The 21590-nt window shown below is 35.0% G+C and overlaps 1 protein-coding gene across 1 annotated transcript in view; it reads right to left on the bottom strand.

Moving 5' to 3' along the window:
• Positions 1–598: 598 nt before the first annotated feature.
• SPOCK3 (SPARC (osteonectin), cwcv and kazal like domains proteoglycan 3) overlaps positions 599–21590 on the bottom strand; it is a 514066-nt gene continuing 493074 nt past the window's right edge. Inside the window, exons 8-11 of the mRNA XM_003415798.3 lie at positions 16415–16636; positions 9132–9194; positions 5329–5466; positions 599–2438 (exon numbers count right to left, since the gene is read on the bottom strand). Of these exons, the coding sequence (XP_003415846.2) occupies positions 2269–2438; positions 5329–5466; positions 9132–9194; positions 16415–16636 (593 nt within the window). The 3' untranslated portion in view covers positions 599–2268. The remainder of the gene's footprint in view (positions 2439–5328; positions 5467–9131; positions 9195–16414; positions 16637–21590) is intronic.

The following is a 21590-nucleotide window of genomic DNA, read 5'->3' as shown; positions in this document are numbered from 1 at the left end:
CAGATCTTGCAGACTCTACTCACAGTTATGGGGTTTATTAGGGAAGTAACAGGTTACAATTCAGGTTGAGGAATGCTTAGGATACAATTCTTCCAACAGGACAGCCTCTTTCCAGCCGTGCTCACAGGCATGCCTCTCCCTGGCCCAGTCTCTGCCCAAAGGCACTTTGCTTTCTCTCTCCGTAGGCCGGGAAGTCCCTGCACCATCTCCTGCGAGTCTCTCTTGCCACTGCTTCTGTCTTTAGGGTTAGAGTTTGCTCTCTCTCGGTCTCTTGCTTCTAGGAGTTTCTCAGCACGGGGATACTGGGTCCAAAGGACTCTGCTTCCGGCTGTTCTTAATTGGTGGTATGGAGTCCTCTCCTTCCCGCCTCTGGGGTGGCTTATTTCAAGCCCAGCAGGATGGCAAAACTGACTAATCCCCTCGGTGGGCTACAATTACTCTGCACTGTCCTACCCAAACTCCTGGCTGGAAGTTACAGGACCACGGTGTGAAAGGCCGCACAAAAGCAATCTGTTACACCACACCCAAGAAAATGATTAAGGAACAGTTTAAGTTGGTTACAAGATTCTTTATTTTGTAAACTATACATAAACAGTAAAAAAGAAAATGCATTATACTTTAAATATTACTTAAGGTCAACATTAATGCTTTTATTTAGTGTGTATAAATCAAATGGAAAGAATCCACCTTTTTGCTTTCAATGAATTGTATATTGGGAAACCAGCTGACTCACTGTTGAAATTAAAGATACCAATGTGTAACATTCAACAGGTTTTTCCATTTTTATTATGGGCATAAAACCATAGATCTGATATACTTAAAAGTGATGGTGTGCCAAAATGTCTGCACAATCAATTAACATGCTAACTTAAATACAACAATTAAAGCAATTTTTGCTACAGTTAAATCTTAAATGCTACTCTACACAATAATCATAAACAAGTCCACATGGCAATTATGTAACAATAGGAAAAATAAAAGAAAGAAATAGAGTCCATTTTCTTCATTCCAGCAGCAGTACCTATACTGGCATTAATTTGGTAATTAGGTGTGCTTATATATTGCCTAATATCCTATATTGGTATGCATGCTAAAACCTTTCTATTTCTATTTTGCAAGGCACCATACAATACTTTCTCTAAGTTTCAGCACTAGTAACAAAAATGTTGTAATTCTAATAGTAAATGAAATTTTTCTCTAAAATAGGAAATAAAAGGAGAATTCAGATTTTTAAACTTAACCTTGGGGCAAGTGACACTTTTACCAGTATGTGAAAATATGATTAAAATAAATCTTTCCCTTTGTCTTCTTACTTTAAATTCTGCACCCTAAATTGCTGGTCAGAAGGATAAAGAAAGCTAGAAAAGTAAAGAACTCATGCTGCTTAAAAATAAAACAGAATCTACATGAGACTGCCATCCAAATTAAAATAAAAATTTGAAAGGACAGCTAAGTTTTTAACTTTCAGAAACCATGGCTTTTCATATTTTCCATTTTGTGAAATACTCTATCATATCCAGAATAATTTTATAATTAAAAGCATCACCATTAATGTAACACACTGGAGGACTCTACAACGGTCACTTCGTGTTTCCCACCGTGTGGTATTTTCCTCATTCACCTTTGACTCACTCTAGGTTTGGGAGATGCCACCTTGGAATTGCAATTCAAGTCATGCATAATTTTATAAAACCCTTAGGGCCCAGGTCACTAACACCAGGAAACCAAACCCGCTGCCGTCGAGTCATTTCAACTCACAGCAACCCTACATGACAGAGTAGAACTGCCCCATAGAGTTTCCAAGGACTGGCTGGTGAATTCGAACAGTCAGCCTTTTGGTTAGCAGTGAAATGCTTAACCACTGTGCTACCAGGGCTCCAGGTCACTAATAAGTTAATGTGAATTTAACTTAGAATTTATCTCAGTAAAATAACACATATAGTCCAAGAAATGGATTATCATTGTTTGTGGGAGATCTAAAAAATGTTCTTACGAAAATTTGTTAATAGCTCTGCATAACTTTCTTTTTTTTTCTGACTAGACTCAATATGTGTTTTCTTTTTCTATAAGGCATAAACAAAAACTCAAAGTAAATGATTCTTATTCAAACATAAAGTTCTATGACTTTAGCTGCAATATTTGAAATAATTATACAAAATATATGTGAGGTTTAGAATCACTGTATTTTGGGCAAGAAGATAATTCTCAATAGGCTATCACTTTGTAAATATTAGAAACTTAGAATTTATTGATCTCAGATCCCATCAATCAAATATATCCATCATGGTCATCACCACCATCATCGTCATCCCCTTCATCTTCATCATCGTCTTCGATTTCGTCTTCTTCATTCATAATGTCATCTTCTTCATCCTCATCATCAGTCCATTCATGGAAATCTCCACTTGCAAAATCCCCAGAGATCTCAAAATCTATAGCTAAAAAAAGTAAACATTATCTTTATTGGTTGAGTTAGTGGGATAGTTACTGAGAGATATACAAGTTTGATGAAATTAATAAAATTTTAATATGCTTTTTAGCTCACTTTACAAAGATAAGGAAAGGTCCATTCTCATGACAACTTTATCACATATTGAATCTCTCCCATTTGTTAAAATGTCGTATACTAACAAGCAGAATTATCACTGATATGTGATATGTAAGATTCCCTGTTCAGTTATATTGAGCTCAGCCCAATTTTTATAGAAACCTCTCAGACTTTGTTTTGAATTATACAAAGGATTAAAACTCCTACACTGGTATGGTAGGCAGAATAATTTTCTAACAAACATGTCCACTTCCTGGTCCCTGGAACCTGGCAAAAGGGACTTTGTAGACGTGATTGAATAAAGAGCCTTTAGATTGGGAGTTTATCCTGGGTTAAATAGATGACCGAATATAATTACATGGCCTCTTTAAATTGGATAATCTTTCCCAAATAGTATCGGAGGGAGACATGACTACAGAAGAATTGTCAGAGGTGTGCAATGCTGAAGGCTTAAAAGATGGACCAAAAGTGTCAGCCAAGGAATGTGCATGGCCTCTACAAGAAGCAAAAGGCAGGGAATGAAGTCAACTTCAGGGTCTCTAGAGAGAATAAGGTGCTGTTGACACCTTTATTTTTAGCACAGTGAGGCCTATCTTGGGCTCTGACATACAGATCAATAAAACAGTAAATTTGCGTCAGTTTTTGGTAATTTATTACATCAGTAGAACACTGATACAGCTAGTCAATATTTTTAAATATATTTTGAAACCATTTATATTTATAGAGACCACAATACTCATTTATCTCAACCTGTGTTCACTTTTCCATCCATCAAATGTGTGTATGTGTTTATTCCCCACTCTATCTAATAGTTGTCTTGAAATTCCATGGTAGCTGATTAGAAGAAATTCATTCATGTAATCCAATGTTTATAAAATTATTAATCTCACAATAAATCACACTGACATATTCAAGCAAAATGTTATCTCTATTCTCCAACTTTATGTATTTTTCTTAATAATTAAACATGCTAAGATAATTCATAAATGTTTATGCTCCCAATATAATTCCCCTAGGCACTTGTCAGGTTATTTTTACAGAAATAACACATGCCTTCAACATTTGTTTGCCAACCACTCCGTCCCCCGGGAGGTATTTTCGTAAGCATGCTATGCTATTTTGAGCAGTTGGCAAACAAACATAGAAAGTGCACATTATTTATGTAAAAATGCAGTAAATTCATCTGTATAGAACTTTCATTCATAACAAAAAATAAAATTCTTTATCACTGGTATCACTGGTCATTGGAATAATTAATAATAAAATCAGTTTAAACTACGTATTTGTTGTTGTTGTTGGTTGCCATCAAGTCGATTCTGACTCACTGAGACCCCATGTGCGCAGAGCAGAATTGCTCTACAGGGTTTTCAAGTCTGTGACCTTTAGGAAGCAGACAGCTAGGCCTTTTTTCCAAAGTGCCTCTGGGTGGGTTCAAACTATAGCCTTTCAGCTTAAACATTTGTGCCACCCAAGGACTACTAAATTACATACATACATACATATATACGTACATTTTCTAAGACATGCTCTCTACATGTTAAGTCATGCTATATTTGGCAGCTATAGCTATCGAGTATGGCTTCTTTCCACTTAAATCCAATCATATCAGTCAGGTCAGAAAACCACAACAAAGCTATAAAAAATGTTATGGAATAAATAAATACAGCATACCACTAAATGAGATCATTTTAAATTGTTCACCACTTGTATTTTCCCATATAATCTCAGCTTAATTTTTTTTACACAATGCACTGAGGAGAAAAAAAACCATTTCTAAAATGCGAGGCTGAGTAAGCATATCTATTTTAAATTTTGGTCATTTTTTTATCAGTTGAAACTCAATCTGTTAATTCCAAGTTTCCGTACATTTGTGGATATGTGTGTGAATACAGTCAAGTGGCATTTGTCGTTAAAGCAAACAACAGCAACTAAAACCTCAGCACAAACACAATACAGGTTTGCATCTTGTATTGTGGAAAAATGTTGCATGAAGCAAATCAAGATCCTACATTTATAACTGTAAAATGAACGTCTGTGAGGTGTAATATTGTTTTTTAGGTATATCCATAGAATGTATGACCATAAAAAAGAGTTAGAATACAGTATTAAGTATAATCATCTTTCAAACGAAAGATTACACTGCCCTCAGCCAAACATAGGAAAACATGGTATATATCTGTAATTTATAAAAAAAACAACAAACCAAACCCATTGCCACTGAATCGATTCTGATTCACAGCGACCCTATAGGACAGAGTGGAACTGTCTCGTAGAGCTTCCAAGGAGCCCCTGGTGGATTCGAACTGCCCACCTTTTGGTTAGCAGCTGTAGCACTTAACTACTATGCCACCAAGGTTTCCCTTTATAGACTCTTACTTTATAAAATTGCTGTTTTTGTTTGGTGGTGAGCCTACATATTTCCTATGTCACTTTCTCCAGAGGTATACAGCAAAGGGGCTGTCATATGGGGACCTGGCCCTTACTGGGTGTAGCTGAATTGGAGTAAAATGGATAGCAAAGGGCTGCCTAACCTGAGGGGAAAAAAGGGGGTATCTAAAATTTTTTCTGTACTTGAAGTAGGAAAACATCTAACCATATGATTCCATTTGTTATCTATACAATTTTCAATATGCCCGGAAAAAAGTCTTTCATGGTGCCCACTCTTAAGTGTATTATAGAGTCTTTGCATAAAGTAGGTCCTGAATAAATATTTGAACAAAGAAATGGGTTTTGGAATACTGTGCCTGGGATGTTATTAAATAAGTAACCCTTCTCCTTACCACAGTCTGCAACACCATTTGTTCTAGATCCTGTGACTTCGTTTCCATATCTGTCAACACACCAGCACTGCCCGACACTGCCGTGGCATTGTGTTGGTTTATAGTAGCCATCTTCATCACATAGTGGGATGTACAGACCTGAGAAACACACACACACATATACCAGGAATTCTACTTCTTTTTGATTAACATCAATTATGCAAGATATGCACACAGTGAGTGCCCACTGTATTCCAGGCTATCTAGTAGTGACACATGTAGAACAAAACAGGTAAGGTCACTGCTGTCATGGAGTTGCCCTTACCATGGTCAACTGCTTACATTTCATGAATTCTTTTCCTTGGGTAAGCAAATTACCTTTCTTACCTTTTCCCATTCTACAATGGTGATATTTTCAGAGAGATAATACAGAATTAGAATCTTATTAATATCAAGCCTGTAACTGATCACCCAGGCTACTTAGCATGACATACCAGGTCCTTCAGTGTCTGGTCACTGCCAACTTCCTATCTTCATTTTCCTAAATTTCCATTCATATATTCCAAGCTCTTGCCATATCAAGCCGTTTCCTCTAAATTCAATGCCATTTCATGTTTTTAAACATCTTTTATCTTAAGAGAATCTCCTTCCTTCCATCTTTGATTTGACTACATATATGAAGCGTTCTCTTGAGAGGTTTTCTGATATACTTCTTCCATCATACTTACATACATATATATATGTTTTCCGATATACTTCTTCCATCACATATATATATGTTTTCACATATATATAATTTTTTTTAATTTCTATTTTGTCACTCCATGCTTTCACCACTACACTGTTATTCTGCATGTTTAGAAATATTTAGGATGTATCTCTTCGTATTGATTGTTGTATAAACAAAATCTCTTAAGCCTCACAGTAGCAGGAAAGATAGACATTCATTTTCATGTCTATAATATCTAACATAAAAGTACCTGATATATTGCTAAAGTTGTATTTTTAATCAGGAACTTAGAATTATTCAGCAAACACTCTAATACTAGAATACAAACTCTAGGAAACTGGGAAATTTTCTTGTCTTTCCTGACCATTTTTTTCTTAGTGGCCAGACACATTATAATTATTTTTTGGAAAACAAAAAACAAATTAATACATGTTTAAAATATAAACTGTTACATTTAGTCTTGCAACCATATGAAAGCATATTTCACTCTTAAAAATTTTGATAATTCTGATGTGTAGGTGATTAATTTAGTTTAAAAATTACAATCCATTTGAAATATATTTCCTATTAGTCTTTAAATGAGGTAGATACAACATCACCAATATGGAAAACTTGAGAACAGCTCCTGTAGATTTAAGGCCCGGCTACAAGAATAAATCATCTCACCTATCTCTATATGTGAAAAAAAATGCTATAATTTGGCACATGTAGCATAAAAATGATATGACATATGGTTAATGCGGCCATATAGCTTATCCTTTAGGGTAGTACACTTTGGAAGTTCAAGAGAGCACTATTCAGGATAAGGCTACAGCTGCAGGCATCACCCAGAACTGAACTGACAGATTAGAACACATGGTCCCCTACTCCTGTACAACAACTGATCTATTTTAAGGTAATAGATAATTGGATTGTCCTACTCAAATGAGAAGTATTTAGGCCATTTAATACTCTGTAATAATAATTTTCATTAATCCAAAATAAGCAGTTTTTTTTTTTTTGTCTGTAACTTAACCACAAATAATCAAAACCTGAATTTCCAGAGATTTTGTCACTCATAAGCTTTGATCAAGTCTAAAACATTTTCCAGCTGAATTTGAATGACTTTTCCTGTTGCACAGGGCTGAATTGCGATGCATGGAAACCAACCAGCCTACACATGAACGCATTAAGTCCACTTGTGAGCTATATGTCTCGTGTATCTTGTGACAGAATTAAGAGAAAACACACATTTTAGCTTTTATATGGAGTCATTTTTCACATCTATAACTGCTTTATTACAAACCATTAGGATTTTTTATTTTGTACGATATGACTGAACGAGGGTTTTCGAGTAATAGGAAAACCATCATCTAAACAGGCAATATTATAATTGTAAAGGTAGCATGTCAAAATGTACTATAGATTAATCAGATTCAGCAAATTTACCAAATTATGTGTCACTAAAGACACAAGGACATGAATACACATGAAAAACCTTGTATATGTGGTATTTTAGATTAACCAAACAAGAACAAAACCCGTGGCCATCGAGTCCATTCTGACTCATAGCGGCCCTATAGGACAGAGCAGAACTACCCCATACGGTATCCAAGGAGCACCTGGTGGATTTGAACTGCTGACCTTTTGGTTAGCAGCCTGAGCTCTTAACCACTGTACCACCAGGGCTCCATTCTAGACTAAATTCTGAACATAAAAAAAAGGCTATCAGAAAAAAAACTGGCAAATCCAAATAATGTACACAGCTTAGTTAATAACTTTCTAGCAATTAATTTCTTAGTTTTGACAAATGTATCATGGTGATTTGGTAGATGATAACTTTGTGGAAGCTGGAAGAAAAACCTAAGTACTATCAGTGCAACTTTTCTATGACTCTAAAATTATTCAAAATAAAAAAGTTTTTGTAAAAATTATATATTTACAAGAACACAAAATAGTCTTATGTAATTTTTTTAATAATATTTTAGTAAACTGTCGATAGCCAAACATTCTAATATTTCAAGGCTTTGCATGAAATGTGGTATATCTACCTAACCTCTCTCTCTCTATTCATCTATCTGCCTACCTGCCTACCTAAAAAAAAAAAAAAAACCTACTTATAAATAACTATTTCTCTTTCTACATGTGGTTGTGCAGTGGTTAAAGTGCTAAGCTACTAAGCAAAAAGTCAGCAGTTGGAACCCACTAGCCACAGTGCAGGAGATAGATGCTGCAGCCTGCTTCAGTAAAGATTTACAGCCTTGGAAACTCTATGGGGGCCGTTCTACTCTGTCCTATAGGGTCACTATGACTTGGAATTGACTTGGTGGTGATAGATTTTTGGTTATATGTATATCCAGCAAATTAATCAAATTATGTGTCACTAAATCTCTCTCTCTCTATATATATACTTGTTTAGTGTATATACATATATACTTGTTTTGTGTGTATATATATAAATGTTTATGTATATATATTTGTTTTTGCTGTTGTGTGCTGTTGAGTCAATTCCGACTCATAGTGACAGTAGAACTGTCCCATAGGGTTCCAAGGAGTGGCTGGTGGATTCGAACTGCTGAGCGTTTGGTTAGCAGCCTGAGCTCTTAACCACTTTGCCACCAAGCCTCCTGCTCCTACACACACACGCGCGCGCACACACACACACACACAATGACAGTAAAAAGTACAAATGAAAAACACTGAAAAGTCAGTTCAAATTCCCTGAGGTACTCTGGGAATGTTTTTGCCTGATCCCTACAAGTATCAGCTTTAAATATCACATATATATATTTATGGCCTTCAATTCTTGAAATGTTAACCACGGAATTAGAATTGAAGTTTCTGCTGATGTTTTAACTTTAGCATTGTTTAAATCTCTTTTTTACTTAATAACTTGCAAAATGAACATTATATGAGGGTAATAAACCAGACATAATATCTTTCAACAGTTAAGGTAATAAAAGTAAGTTTAATGGCATTCAAAAACTTCATAAATTTTGTTGCTAAAATTTAGTGCACTCTATCTTTGTTGGCTTAATATTGATTTTATGTTTCTGTTTCCCTGGGGTTATTTATGTAGGCAATAAAGCCTTCAGAAGAATGATCTATTACTCACCTAGGAGCTTCTTCACCCCTTGCCGCTTTTGAATATTGCTGAGCTCCGTCTGGCAAGGTGGGTCTGCAACGACATTAAAAGTGTTACTTCAAGGATTATAGTTAAAGAAAGAAAGTAAAATTTCTACATTATCAAACTTCACTTAACTTTACAACCCTTTAGGAGACACTAGATCTCGAACTTATGGAGATACATACATATGAATACACGTATATTTGCGTGTGGGGCTGTATGTGTGTGTGTGTGTTTGTGAGCGCTTTCTTAATTATATATAAGGAGCTCTGGTGGAACAAAGGTTAAGTGTTCGGCTGCTAACCACAAGGCCAGTGGCTCAAACCCACCGCCTCTTGTGGGAAAAGGTGTGGCAGTCTGCTTCCGTAAAGATTTCAGCCTCGTTTCTGCCTTGAAAACTCAATAGGGCAGTTCTATTCCGTTCTGTAGGATTGCTATGAGTCGGCATAGACTCGAGGGCAATTAAAAAAAAATTATATATGTATAATATGTATCTATTTCATATTTATGTGTATGTATATGTATGTGTGTATATATACATACTTTCCTAATTATAATTAATATTAAATCATCTTGATTTTCCTCAGAATGACTAAATTGGATAAAAAAATAAAAATGGTGCAAATACTTATACAATGAAAAATACTTCTTATCATTTAGTTTTAAAAGGTCAGCCAGCTCAATGTAAATGCTACTAATTGACGGCTGCCACAACAATTAACTGATTATGTTTTCCTCCCATTTAAAATAGTTCCTAGGATATAGAGAAATAGCTGTGTATTACAGAAATCCTCTTTGAAAAAGATTAGTGCTTCTTTCAAGTTATGTCAGAGACACAGCTATAATTTTTAAAACTGTATGATATCAATAAAATTTGGTCTTTTAGTTCCATCCAGATGTTTCATGTATACACAAAATTTGGAAACAAGGCACAATATGCAATAATACCTGATAAACCATCATTTAAACATAAACTTAAAACACTTAAAAAGTTTGGAAAATAAGTATTTGCCTACTTTTTCAACCTCAATCACTTCAAGGTGGGCATTTGTGGAGAATTGAAAAATTGTAAATAGAAAGGATACAGTTTGGGTTAGATTATTCTTGTACATTCTTACCTAAAAACAATTCAATGTATTTTGTACTCCTATTCTAAAAATTGAAAACCCTGGTGGCGTAGTGGCTAAGCGCTACAGCTGCTAACCAAAAGATCAGCAGTTTGAATCCACCAGGCGCTCCTTGGAAACTCTGTGGAGCGGTTCTACTCTGTCTTAGAGTGTGGCTATGAGTTGGAATCTACTTGACAGCAACGGGTTTGGTTTTTTTTTTTTTTATTCTAAAAACTTGCTGTCAATGCTTACTATGTGAAATTTTCATCTTAAACTATTGAAAAAGCAAAACAATAAAATAGAACCTATTGTCTCGCACTACATTGTACTAGGGAGAAGACAAAAGGTATACTTAATTCCGATAAGTTTTAAATCATTTATCAGTCTTAAAAACATTCAATTATTAAAGTAGCAAAGTGAAAAGAAGGAAAGAAATAAAGTGCTTAGTATGTACTTGACCATTTAATATTTGAGGCAAAAAAAAAAAAAAAAAAAAGAAAATGTTCATCTTGTAGACTCTAAAATCCGAAGAAAAGTAATTTGATTGTAAAGCCTGAATAAATATCTTACTGTTCCACTCATTTTGAAATTGGTCCACCTGACCCCTTTGCTTTTACCAATAACCTTGAGAGTCTCTTGCACTGTTACAGGAAGAGTAATCAAATTGTATAGTATGTTTTTACGAAAATCAACATTTCAAAATTTACTGTCCTCCAAGTATGACATCTTAGAACAAAGAGAAAAGATTTTAGCTGAAGTTTCAGTATTATATTGAAAGTAGAATAATTTTGCTTACGTGTTCACTACTGGATTGGTTGAACATTCAGGTATATTTGTGTCTGTCTCTCAATTAGTAACATTACTAAATAAGCCTGATTTTCAAGAGTCAATGTCAGTCCTGTAAGATCTGGATAGGTGAACATTTTAAGATTTCAAAAGAAAATGTGACAGACTAGGCTGTGAAATATATATAACATTTGGCTTCTTGGAAACCTCATGGAGCAGTTCTACTCTGTCCTCTAGGGTTGCTATGAGTTGGAATCAACAGGACGGCAATAGGTTTGGTTTGGTTTGATTATTTATCAGCCAGCTCCGTAAGTACAGGTATACCTGGAGCATTTAATTGAGAATTTGTTTGCCATTTCAGCCCACTTGCAAGAATGAATCTAGATGAAAGGGTAGCAATCCAACAAATTGCATGGATGTTTGAACATGATTACACTATGGATATTTTAGTTTAGGGTATAGACACAGACTTATATCAGAAAACTTATTTTCCCTAGACTGTTTACTGTCTAATGGTGTTACAAATTTTTGGATAATTCTGGATTTTATATATCTAAAACTTGAATAAGAATCATGAATGAATAAAATATAATTTAATGTAATCAATAAATTTACAGTTAAATAGTCTAAACTCATTTCAAGGAAAAAGAAGCATGGAAAAAATTCACTGTTTAAGTAAGTGCAATGTCTTTGAAAATTGATTACATTTAGCATTCTGTATTTCAAGACTCAAATGTGAAACTACGTTGGGGCCATTCCGACATGATCTACCTTAAGACTGATAATTTTTAATACGACAGTAGCAATGCATTTTTATCTTCCCACAACATTTTGAGCTGAATAAAGTGCCACTGGGAAAAACAGACAAAAAAACATATCTATACGTATACTATTTTTTTTTATACGATTACAGTACTAGTTGTTATTAGCTGCCATTGAGTGGGCCCAAAGCCTATGGACAACCCAACAAAATGCTGCCTAGTCCTGTACCATCCCAGGGATCTGGGATCAGACCACTGCACTCCATAGGGTTTTCACTGAGTGATTTTCGGAAGTGCATTGTCAGATCTTTCTTCGTAGCCTGGAAGATCTGCTTAAACCTGTTCAACATCATAGCAACGTGCAAGCCTCCACTGACAGAAGAGTGGAGGCTGCGCACGGGATGCATTGGCCGAAAATGGAACCCAAGTGGAACCTGAGTCTCCCACATGGAAGGTGAGAATTCTACCAGTGAACAACCAATGCCTCTTAGAATTAAAAAAAAAAAAAAAAAATTGCTGTCCAGTCAATTCCAACTCATAGCAACCCTATAGGGCAGAGTACCACTACTCCACATGGTTTCCAAGGAGCAGCTGATGGATTCAATCTGCCAACCTTTTGGTTAGCAGCCATAGCTTTTAACCACTGTGCCACCAGGGCTCCACCTCTTAGAATAGCCACTAAAATATATATAAAAAAATTTTTTTTTCCTACACTCACAGTTATAGTCCTTTCCGGGGAGTATATTTTTGTTAGCCTTCAGATGTATAGAGACAACTTAGAGTAAAAACTAAAAAAAGGTGTATATTAAGGAGTTTGGGAGCCCTGGTTGTGCAATGATTAAGTGCTGGGAGAAAAGACCTGGCGATCTGCTTCTGTGAAGATTTACAGCCTAGGAAACCCTATGGGGGAGTTCTACTCTGCGCTATTGGGTCACTGTGATCAGAATCAACTGGATGGCACACAACAACACGTTATGGAGTTTGTGAGTTAGTACCTAGGTTGGCATCACTAGGCCTCACAAGCTGTAGACTGCACAACTCTACCTACACAGCAATATAAATGGTGCCCTGAAGTTATGCAGCAAGATAGCTCTCTAACTTCTAGATAAACCATTGCCCTTATTTTTTCTCTCAATATATCATTAGTCATCTAGCTTCTCACAGAATGGATATACTTGACTGTCTTTATTAGATTCATTTCATCTATGGAAATTTCAAATGTTCATTATGCTTAAGGACAACATTCTCCTTATTTAATGTTTTTATTCAACAGGAAAAAAAGCATTTCCTTTAAAAAGTATTTAATTAACCCTGCTTAATCCAAACTTTGATATTTCTACCTGTAGGTAAAATGTATAAATGACTTTAGAGGTCATTCATGTCATCCATTTCCATTGTAATCTTGAGGAAAACATATTGGATTTTTTTTTTATTATTGAAATTAGACTTGCTGATGTTATTGGTACTGAATAGTACTTGCCAAAAATTTGTGAAGTGTTGTCTGTATGACATTATGTAAACAATAACCTTGCAAATTACAAAAACAGCATTAAAACTACTTGGAGAAAGAGGTTAAGGGCTCTAGTTTCAAATCCCAGTTCCTTTACTTACTCATTCTATAATTTAAAGAGTGAGAAATAAGTCTAAAAACTTATTTAAAGATCAATAATTTTCAGTGCTTAGCCATAAATGAGAATAATAATACAATCACAGGGTTATTTGAATAATAAATAATTTTATGTAAGTGAAAGACTAGATGGACCTGAATAAATGTTTGTTTTCTTTCTCTTTCATTGATTTCACAAAACATATATATATGGAAAACCCTGGAGGCACAGTGGTTAAGTGTACTGCTGCTAACTAGAACGTCAGCAGTTTGAATCCACCAGGAGCTCCTTGGAAACTCTATGGGGCAGTTCTACTCTATCCTGTAGCGTCACTATGAGTTGGAATCGACTGGACGGCAATGTGTTTGGTTTGGTTTTTGAGAGCTTTGAGCACAGTTTTATGAAGTATTCAAAATCCCAAGTCAGTATTCATCCTATTCAGTCTTTCAAGATTGCTTACAAAAAAGAATTCTAGAAACCACAATCTTAAATATTTTGTGTTGTTAATTGCCATGATTTCAGAAAATTAGTCATAGAAACAAATTTGTATTTGAATTAATGTTAAAACATTTTTCAGAAAACTAAGAATTTTACTTGCTTGAAATTTTACATTCTCAATCTCATTTTTAAACATTTGAAATTAACATTATCTTCATATTTCTGAAAATTCTTTTTGAAAAACACTACTGCTTTATTTTCCAATATCCAATATCTGTTGGAAAATAAACTTAATCTTACACTGCAGTTTTAAGTCACCTTGGATAGTATTGCTTCCCATTCTACTCACAATTATAATAAATTTGAGAATTTAGTTTTTTTATTGTGCTAAATATATATGTACCAAAATATTTGCAGTTTCAGCATTTTTACATGCAAAATTTGATGAAATTTATAATGTTCACTATGTTGTTCAGCCATCATCACTACGTGTTTCCAGATTTTTCCATTACTTTTAAAGGCGGCTCAGGGAACTCTTGGTATTCTTTATTGAATACATAAATGACAAAAGAACACTGTTTTACAAGAGGAAATCTTAAAAGAAAAAAAATTAATGTTTATTCGTCTTAAGAAATTACTTACTGAATTGAAAGATTACAGAGTAGTAAAATGTCATGAGCCCTCTTAGTTACCCTGAAATAACTTTTGTAACTTTTTCTAGCATATTTAAGTAATGACTATAACTGCCCAAATGCCCTTAGGCTTTTGAGGAGTTGTATAAAGTTCCATATTGTCTCAGATTCCATTGAATAAAATATTTCTGCCAAGCATGAAATGATTTCAGAAGTAAATCTTCATGTAACTATAAAGTTTTTAACACGCTGAGAGGAAACCACTTAATATATGAAAAGTACATAAAGCAAAATTTTGCTTTGGGGACTTTTATTCAGTCTATAAATATGACTTCAAAACCCAGAAATGTTTGAAGATGAGAGTATTTATTTCTGTAGATTATAGATTCAGAGTTATCAAAATTTGTTTAAATGCTCATGTATAAACACCTGAAGTTTGCTTTGCTAACATAAAGTTAAGAATAGTATTTTCAATATTTTCCATAATAACAAAAGACTGATTACATGTCCTTTTATGGGCGTTTACCTAGACTTTTTTTTTTTTTTTACTTTTTTATTCTTTGAATTACTTAAATATACACTAGTCATTAAAAGCAGCATGTAGTTCTTTAATGGTGTCCAATTACCTGGAAAGCTTACATGTATTAGTAAAATAACAGTGCGTTTGTGCGTGTATGATTTAAAATATTTTAATAAAGTGAACCTGTTTTTGCGCTTTCTTTAAAATAGTTTATAAAAGGTTAAAGTACTCTACAAACCTTAATATTGATTCACCACTAATCAATTTATGGATGGTTACAGCATCCCCAATTGCTAAACTATTATTAATATATGAAAAAGTAATCTGGATGGTAAGACACTTTGTAAAATTTGTTAGTTTTCCATATGAAAAGCCGAGAATCCTTAGTAGAATCCAAAGTACCTTGTTCATTCTCTCAGTGGTCAAGAATTTTCAAATGCACTCACAATATCAAAAGTATTACAAAAAACCAAACCAAACCCACTACCTTCGAGTTGATTCCGACTCATAGAGACCCTACAGGACAGAGCAGAACTGTCCCATAGAGTTTCCAAGGAGCGCCTGGCGGATTCGAATTGCTGACTCTTTGGTTAGCAGCCATAGCACTTAACCACTAGGCCACCAGGGTTTCCGCAAGTGTATTAAAAAAAAAAATACATTAGCCTAATTCCCAGTTTTTTAATATTAGCACCAACATTGCCTATATTGTTGTCTCCTTAGCTTCCTAAAACTTTAGCATAATGTGAGTTTTTCGGATGTAATTTCCTGTACATTATTAATTGAAATTTTCATGTCGATTGATTATATAGCGGGACTCCAATTTTACAAGCTGATATTTCCTAATAAAGAAGGATGCATAAAGAACTAGCATCCATCCAACTCATCTAGCCTCACCTCTTTGAAATAATTAAGACACTTTCTTTGCTAGCTAATTTTGAAAAAGCTAAGTTATTTCAGAAAGTTTGAAAGACCAAGCCATTTTACAATTTAAATGAGCAAAAGTAACGATATGGTGAACGCTGTGGTTCATTTGGCTCATTTAATAAGATCACAAAATAGAACATTAACACTCCACAGTATAGTGATAAAAAAAAAAAAAAACCATTTATTTTATACCGTAGGCAAAGCAGATAGCAAATTAATTTTAATGATTACTTTTAATATCTATGTTCTCATATCTCAAAGTGCTTTTGGGCGGTTCATCATGGCAGCTATAATAAATTGCATTAATATAAAGTATTAATTATTTTTTCATCTTATTTAGCATGTTTTGCATCTCTAGCAGAGGCATTTTGTTCAACATGCTGTTTATGTGCTCCTTTATTAAACATTCAAATTAGACATCTACCGTCATAAAGGAATATATAAAGTTGGCATGCTGGTCAACTATCTGCGTCTCGAGGTGTCTCATCATTTACCTTGCTGTCTCTGGAAGCAGTAGCACCATTCGTTGTTAGATATCAAACTGTCCTTGTATGTGTCACAAGAGTTGAAGAACGCCTTGGTGCACTGTTCGTTCTTATCGAGGTAAATGCTTCCCAGCTCTGACTGGTCCAGTAGCAGGTCATAGTTTGTATCGAGCCTGTTAAACATCCAGCCAAGTGAATCTTTGCAAATTGGCAAAATACTAGTATCAAATCCTAAAAAGCAAAGACAAGGAAATTATTAGCTTAATCTGAAAGATGCCATCAGCAGCAAGAAAAATAAAGCAACCTATTAAGTGGTTAATGTAGGGCATGGTTAATGTAGGACGTGGTTAATGTAGGGCATGGTTAATATAGGGCATGGTTAATGTAGGGCATGGTTAATGATGTAGGGCACCAACTCAAGAGACAGCTATGTGGGGCTTTACATTAATCTTGGGTAATTTGTTTCCAGGTAAAATGGGGATAGTAACACCTACCTCACAGGATAGTTTCAAGATTAATTAACAAATATATAAAGCATCTGGTACTTATTAATCATCCATTATTTGGCAGTTACTGTTACAGCTATTACATTATATATTATTTATTATTATTTTTGTTGTCAAGCTTCCTCTGAATAAACAGGTTATCATGACACACACTGTGTTAAGCCCATTGCTGTCAAGCTGACTCTGACTGACAGCAACCCTGTTGGACAGAGTAGAACTGCCCCATAGGGTTTCCAAGGCTGTAATTTTTCCAGGAGCAGAATGCCACATCTTTCTTCCTTGGAGCAGCTGATTTGAACTGCTGACCTTTCAGATTGCAGCCGAGCACTTTAACCACTGTGCCACCAGGGCTCCTGACATGCTGCATTAGATGCATATAAGTATTATTAAATAATTATGGCCTATTCATAAGGGAATTAATTCATTTTTATTCAAGACAATAAAAACACTTTAAATGAAAGTATAATGCACAATAAGTAATAACCTCAATAATGCTCCCAATCTTGATAGAACCATGATGACTATGACATTTCACATAAAGAGAGAAATCAAAGTTATCATGTACTTTACACAGCTATTTGTCTTCTGCCTCCTCCAAGACACTATTTTTACAATTAACAGAATGCTATAATGGGAGACAGCATGGTGCACTGGATGGGGCAGGTGTAGAGAGATGGCAGCATTGGGTTTGCATCAGAAATACCCCGTCAAAGATGGGTTACCTGGGTATGCCACGCTAGGGCACAGTGCCCTAAACAGCATCAGGTGCAATGTCAGTCTTTTGACTGTTTCAAAATTTGCTTTCAACAATTCTTATTTTTCAGATTTAAGCCAGGTTAAACATGTACTTTGCTAATCTCATTTTTGTTTTACTTGCCATTTTCTACTCATCACAAGTGAAAGTCACATATTAACTCAATAACCTGGCAGGGAAGACAGCCCGTGTTTGGAGATGTGGAGATTTTTCTGAAAACTGAGTATCAAAAGGATTTAGCTCTTTAGCCATTTAGAAGTGCAATTCTCTGTACGATGAAGTAGTTAATTTTATGCTCTAGTTTTAGAGAATCTATTTTGATAATTTTAGTTTGCTATGAGTTAGAATTGACTTGATGGCAATGGGTTTGTTTTCGTTTTGGTTTTTAATATTTCTAAGAATAATTGCAAATATCGGTATGGATAATTAAGACTAAAAATTAAATAGATACTTACACTAGGAGATATTTGAACTTGAGAGATTCATAATTATACTAGTCTTTTGGAATTTATTTCATTAACTTATTCAGAATATATTTAGTGCTCTCCATGTGTGTATCACTGAACTAGGCTAGGGGGACACAGAAGTAAATGAGGTATTTGTGGAATTCCCACAGAAATATACAGAAGGAAACAGAAAAATTTTCCCACTATTTCTATTTTCTTGGTAAAACTGTTTGTAGAATCGAACCAGAATTATCCTAATCAACAAACAAAAACAAATAGCAAACATGAATTGTTCATTTCCTATACACTTTCCAGGTTCTGACATTTGTCTGGGAAAGCAAAGTTTAAAAATATAAACAAGGCCCCTATTCTCTGGAGCTGACTTTTAAAACAGCAAGTTGTTTGAGATATTGTTTGAAACTTTTCCCTACTATCAAACCCATTGCCATCGAATTGATGCCTACTCATAGTTACCCGCTAAGGCAGAGTAGAGCCGCCTTGTAGGGTTTACAAGGAGCAGCTGGTGAATTCGAACAACCGACCTTTTGGTTAGCAGTTGTAGCTCTTAACCAGTGCACCACCAGGGCTCCAACTATGACCGAACCTGTTGAACCAGTGCCGTCGAGTCAGTTCCGACTCATAGCGACCCTATAGGACAGATTAGAGCTGCCATATAGCGTTTCCAAGGAGCGTCTGGTAGATTTGAACTGTTGACCTTTTGGTTAGCAGCCGTGGCGCTTAATAGCTACACCACCAGGCTTTCCACAACTACTACCAGAAGTTGTCAAATGTATAGGGGATTACATGAATAATGCAATCTATAGTAAACACATAGGGTTGCTATGAGTCAGAATCGACTCAATGGCACTGGGTTTTGATTTATAGTAAACACATACATTAAACTCTCTAATGCCTTCAAAGAAGCTGGATTCTTGTCGTGAGATGTCTGGTAGGCCTTTGAATCAGACCTCATCCTCCAATCTCATTTCTCGAGAATGAGAAACCTAACTACATGACATCAATAAAATTATATGTATGGAAGAGAGAAAAGCCATCACCTTTTGGTGAATATTCAGAGTTAATGAAAAGAAGCTTTCCTTTTTCTTCAAAGATTAGTATAGAGATCCTTAAGAATATACTAGTAAGGTCTACACATGTCTGCAAGAAGGGGATATTCAGGGGAGTATCTGCTTGGCCATCTAACAGACTGTCAGAGTAGGAAAAGAGACACGGCGAAAGAGAGTTGTGACTAAAATCCAAATCAAACCTATTGCCTTTTAATTGATTTCAACTATTAGCGACCCAATAGGACAGAGTAGAACTGCCCCACAGGGTTTCCAAGGCTGTAATCTTTTCAGAAGCAGGCTGCCAGATCGTTCTCCCACAGAGCAGTTGGTGGGTTCGAATTCCCATCCTTTTGGTTAGCAGTCAACTGCTTAACTATTGCAACCATGCAAATATAAGGCAAAGACTGTTCTAAGATACAGCCAAAACCTGAAGGCTCGGTTTCAGTGTTGAGGTTGCAGAGGTAGATGGGAGGCTTTGTAGGACGAAAGGGTTGTTTAGAGGAACTAGGCAGAAGGCCAGCATCTAGGGATTCACCAGTTAGTGTCTTTTGTCTAGTGATGACTGGTGAGGGGCGAAGAGATAATAGAACCAGAGCAAACACACTCTGGATTGTATTTTAAGTGCGAGGGAGAGCTACTGAAATGTTAAAAGCAGAAAGTGAACTGATTTATAGGTTAAACAGAAAACATTTTTTTGGCATGTGGATTCCAGAGGCAAATGTGAAAGAGACCAGTAGGGAGCAATGGAATAATCCAAGTGAGAGATTATTGGGGCTTGTTTGGTATCACATCTTCACAATTGTATGGTTCTTTTGACAAATCATCAGTCTTTAAATATAATTTTAAAAAGTATTTCTGTATAGCTTTTATGATATATCATGTTAATATCTTTGTTCTAGTAACACGCTGTTAACACAGCATGAAAGAAAAGCATCCTTAAACATCCAATAAGTTTTGTTGCTCTATTTGAGGACAATCCAGGCATCATCATAAAAGAATGGTTCTGAAAATATGACATGCTCAGATATGTAACAACTTTTAGACAATATTCAACTAACAGTTCACCCTTTGCGTTAAAATGAAATGAAATTCTTAACGAGAACCTGCCCAGAGAATGATCAACTTGATGAGATCCAATATAATAATGTATTAGATCAAGAATGTCCAAGCATCTGGCTTGGGTTCAGGTCACCGGCTTGTGTTCTGCTACTATCTCGCCTTGGTGAAGCACTCCCTCCCACCCAGGATTTAATGTCCACATCTAGATAATGTGGGGATTTTTTCAAAATTATCTCTAAGTTCACCTGAAGATGAAAAATACAGTGAGTCTATGACTTTGTTATTTAAATGAAGTCCTTATGCACAAAGTTTGATTTACAAGGGTCACTAGGATGATTCGTAACAAGAAAGAACTGAAAATAAAATACTTTGATATCCTCAATTAAACACAAAATTTTCAAACATGATTTTGTTGATGCTCCAGGTAGACAGAATATGAAAAAAATCTGGATTTTTTTTCCCCTTGTCTTGTACTGAACTCTTGTAGAAATAGCTAGTATTTGGTGAGTTTGAGAGTTCTAGGGCAATAATATCACATACTCACAAAATATTTTATATGAATCAGAAATATTGGAACAATCAAGAAAAATCAAGCTGTTGCCAAAAACAGTGGATGCAAAATAAATGTGTATCCTCCCCGGTGATTCAAAGATAATAAAGCTACTATTGACCTGTTTGCACAGTATAATAAATTATTTTAATCAGCAATATAATTATGGGATGTAATTCTGTAATTGGCGTTATTTTCAATCTTCGTAGAAGGCTAGTTATTGTTAAACACATGCATGTCTTTGAATGCTGTTTCTGGGTCAGACTCTTCAGAAAATAGAAACAGTAGGGTTAAATTGATTTCTTGTCAAAATATGATTATTTTAAAAATCATCCTTAGACCAAAAATTCTCAAGACTTTTTACTGAGAACTGTTCATAAATGCTAGGAGTGAATTGATTTAATCTATTTTTTTAATTCACTTACACCCATCCTGAAGAGTCCTGTTTGAACAAATTTTGTTTCCAATCACTGAAGTCAATGCCATGAGTGATTTCTGATGTGCAAAATTTCAGAACTTGAAATATATAGGCTAATGAATATTTCCTCCTTCTTTTTTAGTATGAATACAACTTAGTGTTATTTCTTTTTTTTTATTTATTAGTGTGTAAGTTTTTAATGCATCCCATTTTTGTTTAATATCAGTGGTTTTTCAAACTTGAGAATCCATAATTAAATACTGAAATATGGATCATGAGGGGGCATGGATCATGACCACCTCTCCCAACACACAAAAAAGGGCTTTATAAGGTATAATTATTTTTTAAAAAAATCATTGCTGAACTTGGAGAAGAAGAGCCCAAG

The sequence above is a fragment of the Loxodonta africana genome, chromosome 21, assembly GCF_030014295.1.
Source record: "Loxodonta africana isolate mLoxAfr1 chromosome 21, mLoxAfr1.hap2, whole genome shotgun sequence".
Classification (NCBI taxonomy): Eukaryota; Metazoa; Chordata; class Mammalia; order Proboscidea; family Elephantidae; genus Loxodonta; species Loxodonta africana.
The sequence above is the reverse complement of the archived record's forward strand: the minus strand, read 5'-3'. Positions and strand labels throughout refer to the sequence as shown.